This window comes from Camelus dromedarius, chromosome 7 (assembly GCF_036321535.1).
Source record: "Camelus dromedarius isolate mCamDro1 chromosome 7, mCamDro1.pat, whole genome shotgun sequence".
Taxonomy (NCBI): Eukaryota; Metazoa; Chordata; class Mammalia; order Artiodactyla; family Camelidae; genus Camelus; species Camelus dromedarius.
The window spans coordinates 79674207-79684308 of record NC_087442.1 but is presented as its reverse complement, the minus strand read 5'-3'; the positions used below and the strand labels follow the sequence as shown (position 1 = coordinate 79684308).

Genomic DNA, 10102 nt, shown 5'->3' with positions numbered 1-10102 from the left:
GCTGTTATGCAAGAGAGGATCTTAGAAATTTGGACTGGAACGGTTGAGTATTGTGTGCTTGCCTCTGTATACCTAGATACCTTGGAGTTGGTCTGTCTTTTTCCCCGTGACTAAGTGATCAGCAGACTAGAAGATGGAACCCCCCCACCAAGACTTGGAAGAAGAGGATGGAGCTAAGGCTCTTTCTGCCCTGGGGAGAAGACAGGTGTCTCAGATGATGTCACCCTGGCCATTGAGGACCCACGAGTTGAGCAGGTTACAGCTGCAGACCTGGGAGGCACAGAGTCCCGAGTCCACGACTTCCTACTAGGTCAGAGTCCGTGCAACACAGGGGTCAATAAAGTACTAGGTACCCACCACGTGCTGCCATTTGTGAAGCCCTCTGCCAGTTTCAATCTACTGCAGCTGAGTAGAAAGAAGTAAATGCCTGCCTTTGACAGGATACTGCAGATTCCCAAGGATAAGGAAGGGGAGTTCATGACACCCACAAACATGGAGAGGGTATCATTCATGCTAAAGGATGGAAGTAATACAGTAGTTTCACAGATTTTACCGAGGATAAATTTATATTCTATCTTGAATATTTACCTATGGGATATACTCCACAAAAATTTAAACAAATGATTAAACAATTAAAAAAAATTTCAACGTCCAGATGCCAGAAGAGGAAACTAACAAAGTAGCATCAAACAGTAGGAGCTAAATATTTTTGAAGTATAAATTGTCTCCGGTTTTCTGTTTCAAAGGCTGCTTTATATTTACATAATATACTAAAAAAAAAAAAAAGACACTTTTAGACTAAGCGGGATTTGGTAACTGCTAAGTCTTCTGCAAATTCAAATCTTAGTTATGTATTCTACTAGCTTTGTGACCTGTGAGCCAAAATGTTTTTCTCTATAAATGGTAATAATAATAAGGGCTGCTGGGAGGATGAAATGAGATAATTCATGCAATGCTATAAATCCAGGGTCTCATATACAGTGAATATAAATAAATACATAGTAAAAACGGAAACAATAAGACCATCAATAAAATAAATCATAGACTGACAACGGTTATGTTTGGATTCTCCAAAGCACAATTCCACTTAGCTTGTAGAGTCAGCTGAAACGAGGCTCCATAGCTACAAAACACGATTCAGATGCTCCTAAAACCACACTTCCCAGCAGGCACCGGGCCCAGCGTCTCTCTTTCTCTCACTTCCGGGGGTGTCACGTGACTCGCCGGCAGCACCATGGCGGAAGCGGAGGAGCAGGTAAAGCCTGCAACTGCCAGGCTGGGGAAGGGGAGAAAGGGGGAGGCGTCTGCGGGCGGGGAGTGCTGCGTGCGGAGGTCGGGGGCTGCTGCGGGGCGAGGCGGGCCGGCGCGGGGCGGGCGGACGGCGAAAGGCTGTTTCGGGCAGCCGAGAGGCGGGAGGGATGGGGGCTCCAGGACCACACGCCACGGACGGCGCCCCGACACACCCCCAGCGTTCCCGGGGCGGCCCTTCCTTTGGCGCTGCCCTTGCGGCCTGTGCTCCGAGAAATTTGGGCTTCAGGGCAGCTTGGGGGGTCTCCTAGGGACTGACTGCCCGTGAGAGGCGTCAGGGACTTGAGTTTTGAAGTCAGGTGACTGTAATTTACATTCCTTTCCTCTCGAGGTAGGACAGAAGAGCTGATTTGCCGGAGGGCTAGGAGAGAACCGAGGATGAGTTTGTTTCGGGTCTGTTTCAGTTAGTTACAAAGCTAAGTCATTGTTGCAACCGGCAGTGGTTAAGTGCGTCAATTGCGGAGCGTTAATGTCTAGGCTGCAGTGCTGGTTGTGTTTCTTAGTATGTGACTTTGGGCTAGTTACTTAACTTTTAAATATAAGATGGCTGTAATAATAGTACCGTCCTCGCAGGGTGGTGTAAGATGGGACGAGTTAGCACACAAAGTTAAAGTGTTGAGGAAAAGTTGGGCTCGGTAAAAGTTGCGTGAGATTATTTGTTGCTAGCAGGACATCAGATGGCAATGTTCGGTCATGCGGCACTGGAATTAAGAGAAGTTAGGGATGGCAATAGAGTTATTTTCATATGGTTAATAGTGATAGCCAGACAGTAGCTGAAATGACAAAGTAACACCAAGAAGCCTGAAAAAAACGAAGGCCAGAATTGGGGGAAATACCTTAAATTTGCGTTTCCAGTGTCTTTTCAGCTTAGCACTGTTTTTCCTTACAAATTAACAGGGCCATCATTTTCCATAATTGCTTCCAAACAGTGACTTGATGGTGAGCTGTTTGGTATCATAATAAGAAATTTATTTAGTTTAATAATTTGTAACATTTGCAACCTACTTCACTTACATAATGAAAACTTGCCCCATGTGCATTCGGTGTATGCCAATAAATAAGAAACTTCCCCAGGTGGAAATTGTTTGGGTCATCATTGTGGTAACAGGAGAATCTCCTACCTACTACTGGAGCCTCCATTTTCCATTTCAAGCAGCGCAAAGGGAGATGCTCATTAAGCACATGACTCACTGCTGGGTTTAATGATAGGGTGAGATTGGTTTTCACACTGTTCATCTTTTATGTTAATATCATTTTTTGGTGGTTTGATTTAAAAGCAAAAAACAAAGCTCCTACGTGCTTAGAAATAGTGTAGTAGAAATGGAGAGTTGTTCTTCGTATTTACTACTGTTTTGTGCAGATGAGTTTGGCAAAGCTGATATAAAGAGAGACTTAGAAAATTAATGATATAATAAGAATGCTCTACATTTTTACAGCACTTTCTAGTTTAAAGAACCCTTTCACCTTGCATTTGGTCCTCACAAAAGAATCTTTTGGTAAATTTTATTCTGGTATGTAAGTTCAGTCAGACACCTCTCGTGTTGTCAGCCTTCCAGTGGCTTTCTGTTGCACTCTGAGGAAAAGCCAGAGTCCTTACAATAAACAGTCTTGTTGCCCTACAGGACTTTGCCACACTGCTCCCCAACTCTGTTCTTGGACCTTATTTTCCGCTGCTCTCTTCCTTTTCTATCATTCTGCATCAGATATCTTGGCTTTCTTATTCTTTCAACAAGCTAGGCATGTACCTGCCTCAGGCCCTTTGCACATGCTGCTTCATTTTTTGACCCCAGATATTAACATGGCTTTCCCTCTCAATTCCTGCCTGTCTGTGTCCAAGTGTTATCTTTTTGAGTGAGACCTTCCCTGACTGTTCTTTGAAACCTCCTTCCTGCATTATTTTCTCCTTAGCGCTCATTGCTGTCTAATATATTGTATTTTAAAATCTTTTTTCTGTATATTTCCGTATTCATTTCTGTATATTTTTTCCTGTAGAACGTAAGCTCCACAATGGCAAGGATTTGTTCACTGCTGTATGCCTGACGCCTAGAAAAGCGCTTGGCTCTCAACATGTGTTAAATGATCACATTTCACAGATAAGCAAATTGAAATTCAGCCAAATTAAGTAACTTGCTCAGGCTGATGTCTGTAGTAAACCTCTAGTCTTTTGTCTCTAGAGCTTTTTATTTATGTTTATTTCTTAAAAAATGTTATTGAAATGTAGTTGATTTAAAAATGTTGGTTTCAGGTGTACAGCAAGGTGATTTCAGTTATACATGTACCTACATGTATATTTTTTCTTTTCAGATTCTTTTCCATTATATGTTATGACGAGAAATTGAATATAATTCCCTGTACTATACTGTAGGTCCTTGTTCACCCTGCTTTTTAAAAAATACCTAAGAACCGAATTCTAAATCATTTTTTACTTTGTAAAGTGGAGTTAGTTCTTATCACCTTAATGAGTTTCCTCCAAGTCATTATTTCGCCTGTGATGCTTATCAGCCAGTATATGGTTAGAGCCAGCATTTGTGCCCCAGTGGTGGCAGTGTCATTCTCAAAAAGACCAGTAGTCTGTTGTCAACAGCAGAAAGAAGCTAACAAGTTGTTCTTTTTCTTTTTACTTTTTTAAAGAAAGCTAGTAAATAATTGTCATTATGTTATTAGTACATTATAGATGAAGAATGATTAGACTTTTCTCCCTTTGCTTGATTTGTGCATTTTTGCATTTCACATAGGAAGCCATTAAAATATGACCAAGGTAGTAGGCCTTTATTATTTAGTTTTTTGGAAGCTAAAAGTGCACAAAAGTCGTGTTAAATAAATGTGCTAATTGTTCCGTTTTGCTTCTTTGAACCATTTAGACGTCATTATGCCTCCCTGAATGCTTTAAGAACCAAGATGGGTATTAACAGTAACTATGATGAACAGCTTGGGGCAAAGTAAAGTTTTTTCCCTTGGCACTGTGTACCGTCAATGCAAACAGCCCTCCAAGATGAACAAGACAAAACTAAACCTGTCCTCTTGACTTTTCTGAGCATCATATTTTTGGTGATTGCCCTCTTACCCTCCTTAATTTTAGGAAGAGCCAAAATAGTGAGCTCTGTACTGAGTTAACATAGCAGAAAACAATTCACAGACTCTCAAACTGAAAATCACTTTTTGGACATGGATGAACATTTTTTTAAAAAGTCATTGAGAAATCCTTGTCTATGCTGAGTATGATTAAGGTTTTTAGTGAAAATTACTGCATATGTATTATATAGTTCCTAGAACTAGTACCTGGCATTGTGCCTGGAAATCTTCTAACAATTCCTTTTACCCAGCTCCAAAATGATTTATACTTGACCTTCATAATCATGGATAGATACCCAACAGTATTTGTCCATACCTCTCTCTGAACAGCAGAAGTCTGGTTGTTTCTGTATTCGTCTTATTTCTCCTGCAGATTGCTGAGTCCTCAGGAATAAGGACAGAGCTTACTTATGTCTGTATCTTTCACAGCGCCAGTGCTTTCCAGGTACTCGGTGCTTAATAAAACGTTTAAATGGATTTATTAGGGGGAGAATAGCCTTCTGAATTGAAAATGTCAAATTGTTTTACGTTAGGTTAGGTAGAATTTGTGTTAACTTGTTTTATCTTACTTGAAACTTTTGAAAGTTACTAATTCACATGAGTTGTAGATTACACTTCTTGTATTCCTGCCTTGGCCAGCTCCTTTTGGTAACCTTTTCATCTTTCCTACCAACCAGCAGGGAACCCGGTCCATTAAAAGATTTGGTCACTCAGACCATCTATTCCTTGACCAGATAGGAGAGTTCCTACTTTGAATTTCCCCCTACATCTGAGAAATTAGGGACATTCTGTCTGTATCGGAGAGGATTTTAGGATTAGCAGAAGGTACATTCATGAACATGTATACCCCCACGTGATTATGCGCTGTGTATAAAGTAAAAATCAAGTCAACAAATATTTGAGAGCTGCAGTTTTCTTGCCTGTAGGTTGGGGATTTTATTCACCAGGACTGTTGTATGAGATGAGATAAAGTATGTTAGAGTGCTGGGCCGAAGTGGTTGGCTTGTAAATAGGACAGTGATTTATCACTCAACCTTGGACTCTGCTTAAGTGTGCACAGTTCTCTTTTCATAAAGTTTGGTCAAGACAGATCTTTTAAAAGCAACTTTACTAATAAATAACTAAATGAAAAACAAAGCCTTGAACAAGAACTTGCAGGATTAGAGAAACTTTGAGATGGCCCACTCTTTATACATCACGTAACTAAAGCATAGTCACAAATTAGTTTAGCTGGGAGTGCTTATTACCTTGTGAGTTTTTCCTCTCGTCTTCTTCCGAGTTGGTTGGCTGGAGGCTGATGTTGCTAGAGGGGCTTGATGAGTGAATGATGTTAAGAGGTAAGAGACCAGGCTCATTCCTGAAGGTAGCCATGCATTGCTTTGGTAGCCTTGTGGACAGAAGTGTAATTTTTTTCAGGCCACAGCTGGGCTTGGGAGGTATGTGCTGGTGCTGAGAGGAAGTCTCAGCATGTCCTGGAGTGAATGTTCTCGATTGATACCAGTAGCCACAGGAGGCTGCTCCGAGAGCCTGGTTTTTCTGGGAGTCCCAGGTTTCTGAGATGTGCATGCCTTGAGGTATCAGATTCTACTACTGCATGGTTTTTGGTGGGGAACGCAAGTGTGATTTGGTTTTGAATTTTTGAATTGAAATTGCTAGTGGGAGACTTAACATTTTTGTTTTAATGAAGCATGTAAGTGGGACATTTGCCCTTATCCACCATGTGCCTATGTGAATGGATTCCGGTGTAGGAAAAATTTTTCCTTAGATTTAATGTAATTTTTTGAAAAGAATAGTCAAGTGTTCTTGTAGAGTTTGAGAGGTAGGAGGAAATAGGAATCTAGCTGTGGCTTAGTGGCTCAGTGGGCAAAGCCTTGTTTCGTTGAGCTAATAAAGTGCAGGAGCTGTCAGGGACGGAAGGGATGCTGGAAGTCATTTAAGTTCAACCTCTAAGCCTCAGTGTTTTTCCTCACAGGTCTTTGGGAAATTTCATGATGCTCCGTGTAAAACGTTTAGCGTCACGAGAAATACATAATAGACGTTCAGTAAAGACGTCGGAATAGTGACTATTAGTATTAGGCAGACTGTGTCCGTGTCCAAAATAGTTAGATCAGGTTGGTAGATGGACAAAACCAGGAACTGGGGATGGTTAGCGCAATTTAGAAGGGTTGGCATGTTACATTTCATTAACTATCTGGAGAACTGTCAAGCAGTAGAATTGGATTTTTTAGGGGTCGTATTAGGGCTAAGAACAAAAAGTTACTGTGGAGAGATTGTAGCTCCACATTAATAAAGACTTTCTAATACTTAGATTACCATGAAACTAAACATGCTGCCTTGGGATGGAGAGGAGATCCTCATATTCATCGTGGCTAATGACTTAACTATAATAAAATTCTTGGTTACAAGTAACATGCCCATTTTACCGATGAAGTTTGAGAGCAGTGACTATTATCCACAAGGCTGTTCTGGAAGCAGCCTGAGTTTTTAGTTTCTCCCCCCTCTGATTTTCGAGGCATGAAATTAACATTTTCAAACACCCGATTTGTGTTTATCCTGCAATCCAATGTACATTTTGTGTATTGGGTGATACATGCACCCAGCTTTCTTAACAATGTTCCATGTTTTTTGTCCTGAAAAAATATTAGTTGTATCTAAAATGTCCTTGCTCCATTGTTTTGGTTTTTTTTTTTTCCATCTTGTGGATTGTTGCAGAATGCCCCCATTCGGTGTCAGCACATTAGTTGTAACCTTTTATTGCTGTTGATATCTATACGCACGTTAAGTAAATCTTCATTTTGCTGACCTCTTTGAGGATGCATGGCATCAGCAGATTCTCTCTTTCAGTGGACAGGTGAGAGATTAGCAGGATCAAGTCCATTTTTTTCCCTCCCCCTTTTTGCTTTGTTTTCTCCAGAGCAGCAAGATTCATCGTCTAGCAAGAGGGGAACTGTGTTAAATGGCAGAATTTGTCTTCCGGTTAATGGTTTAAAGAGGGGATGTAAATTACACCGCTCGTTTGCAGGGTGCCTGATAGGTACCACCCTAGGGGAATTCTTTTGTAAAAGCTGTTTAAACCAGACGATCGTTTTGACTCAGCCAGATTAATAGCATAATAATTAAGAGCACAAGAGCTTTGCAGTATAAACATTGGCTCAGAGATAATTTGAGATGGTATTTTCCTCTTTCCTTCTGAGATCAGTAAGCCTGCTTTGCCAGACGGATTTCCGTCTTTTGTAATGGAAAAGCCTTCCGTGTACTCACATGGCAAGTTCCTGGGGTCATTTGTTAACCTGCTGACCCCTCGAGCGAGGTCAGCAGGAGCAGTGGGTCCCTGTGGCCCTAGAGTGGCCATCTCAGCCCTGCAGGGTGTGGAGAAGTTGTAGGAGCCTGCAGGAGTTGGACCGTGTGGATTTCTTTAAAGTGTAGTTGCCAGTTACCTCCAAAAAGGGCAGATGGGTTCTGGTGGTGGGGACATGAGGACTTTTTTTCCTTGAAGATATTTTTTCTTCTTGTGTCATATATTCTGACAGTTTTTCTCTATGCTTTGTAGGAAACCGGGTCTCTCGAGGAATCTACAGATGAGTCTGAGGTAAGGTGGTGATTCAGGAGCCTTGAGATTTCTAGCTAACCACATTATCTCAAGCTGGTTGTGCCTTGCTAAATGCAACAGTCCTCGGGGGGTAAAGGAGAGCCATATGATCAAGCCTTGGGGAAGAACTGGTTGTCTTTGAAAATACAAAATGGATTAGCTTTAAAAATAAAAGGAAAAGGAACAAAAAGGTTTTTCCTCATTTTGAACAATATTTTCACCTGGAGCATGTTGGCAGTGAGGAAATTGATGCAAAGTTTACAAACTGATCTGGACACTTTAAAAACCTATTTTTAAAAATAACCACTGTAAGGTCTGCGGTATTTACTCTATTCTTTTAATAACTATGGCATGCTCATTGGTATAATATCTGAATCATTGAAAGTATAGTTTATTTCATAAAACAGACAAACAAGGGCCTACTGTACAGCACAGGGAACTATATTCAATTTCTTATAATAAGATATAATGGAAAAGAATCTGAAAAGAAAATACATATGTATGTGTATATGTGTGACTGAATCACTTTGCTGTACACCTGAAACTAACATTGTAAATCAACTATACTTCAATACAAAATATAATTTAAAAAAGGAAGTATAGCTTATTTCATAAAATAAAAAGGAAAGTACCTTAAAAACTCTTAGGGAGCTCATTTGTCTTAAAGATTGCATTTTAAGGAGAAAAAGTAATATGTAAGAGAAGGCTTTTTAAAAAATTTCTTCTCAAGGTTGTGCCTAAAAAATAAGTTTAAGCATAACACTGATTAATTAGCTTATTAATGTTATGGATGGACTCAGTAATAATTGCATTTTTTCCTTTTAGTGCTTCCTTTGGCTTAGAGGAATGTAAGAGTGATTATGATAATCTTTTGGAAATCCACAGCAATGTGACTGTAGCTAATATGATCTATTAAATTTGGGTTGATATTGCAGATAGTTATAGTTTGCTTTTGGGGGAAAATGTTGCATTTACACATATTCCTCTGGAGACCATCTTATAGACTATGTCAACGTGCATTTGTAGTTTGGCTATAGAGTTGTGGTTCCTAATGTTCTGTCTGCTAAGGATCTCTGAATCAGGCTTTAGGGCCCCTGGTAAGGCTTTACTGAATTTGCTTAAAGACAGGATAGAATAGTTGTTAATTTTTAACAAAATGTTAAAAGCATTTCAGATCACCATTCTTATTTTTGGAAAGCTCCCCTTAACTGAGAACCCTGTGTTCTCGGGATCACTGGTTCAGAATCCCGCAGAGCGAGAGCCCCGTCCACAAATTGCACTTCAGAAGTGAGAAGGATGCTGACAACCACCTGAATCTGAATCTTTCCACACATCCTTCAGATCCTAAACGGATCCACAGGAAAGGCAAACAGAAGGATGTGTGAACTCCCGCCTCCAGCATAATTAGGAAACAAGGAGTACTGTACACTTCAGTGTAAGTGGGGAAATAAATATCCGAAATTACCAGAGCCAGCTCCGGAGGGACTTTGGAGCTGAGCGTCAGATGGATGGGGATGAGGACAGTGCAGCTGGCAGCTGAGCCCCAGGGCTGGCAGAACACAGAGGAAACTCACTCTCAGGAAGGAGGGGGCCCCACCCTAAACGGGGAAGTTGCAAGAACAGATCTGACACTGGTGGGTCTGAGCACTGGCTGTTGGAGAATTGAAAGGAAGGGGTTTGAAAAGGCATGAAACCAGGGGTGACAGTGTTGGGACGAGGTTGTTCCTGAAGATAAGGGGGAGGCATTCCCCAGAGGCCTGGTGGTGAAGGGAAAAAGAAAAAAACCGGAAAATTAAGGGTGCTTAGAAACAAACAGTATCATAAAAGCAGGAGATTGACCTAATCTTCTCACCTCACCACCAACAAAGGATGCCACTTATGAATGAAAATGCATTTCATTTACCATTGTAACTAAGAAACCTAGTAACCCCCCCCCCCCAAGTACCTCACCCCTCCATGGGAGCAACTATTGAGGAAATCTGAGACAGTTAAAAATGGTCTCAAATGGCAGGTAACATCCATACAAAACTTCTAGAGGAAAAAAACCGAAGTGAGAATCAAACCTTTTCAAAGAGAACACTCAGCATAACGCTCCATCGTGAGTTAAACAAGCATTTGCAGATATGAAAGACC

The 10102-nt window shown here is 40.9% G+C and overlaps 1 protein-coding gene across 2 annotated transcripts in view; it reads left to right on the top strand.

Moving 5' to 3' along the window:
• Positions 1-1209: 1209 nt before the first annotated feature.
• The window catches only part of VPS41 (VPS41 subunit of HOPS complex), a 178132-nt gene continuing 169239 nt past the window's right edge, over positions 1210-10102 (top strand). For both annotated transcript variants that reach the window (XM_031454650.2, XM_064487712.1), the window contains exons 1-2: positions 1210-1255; positions 7931-7969. In XM_031454650.2, the coding sequence (XP_031310510.1) occupies positions 1235-1255; positions 7931-7969 (60 nt within the window). In that variant the 5' untranslated portion in view covers positions 1210-1234. The remainder of the gene's footprint in view (positions 1256-7930; positions 7970-10102) is intronic.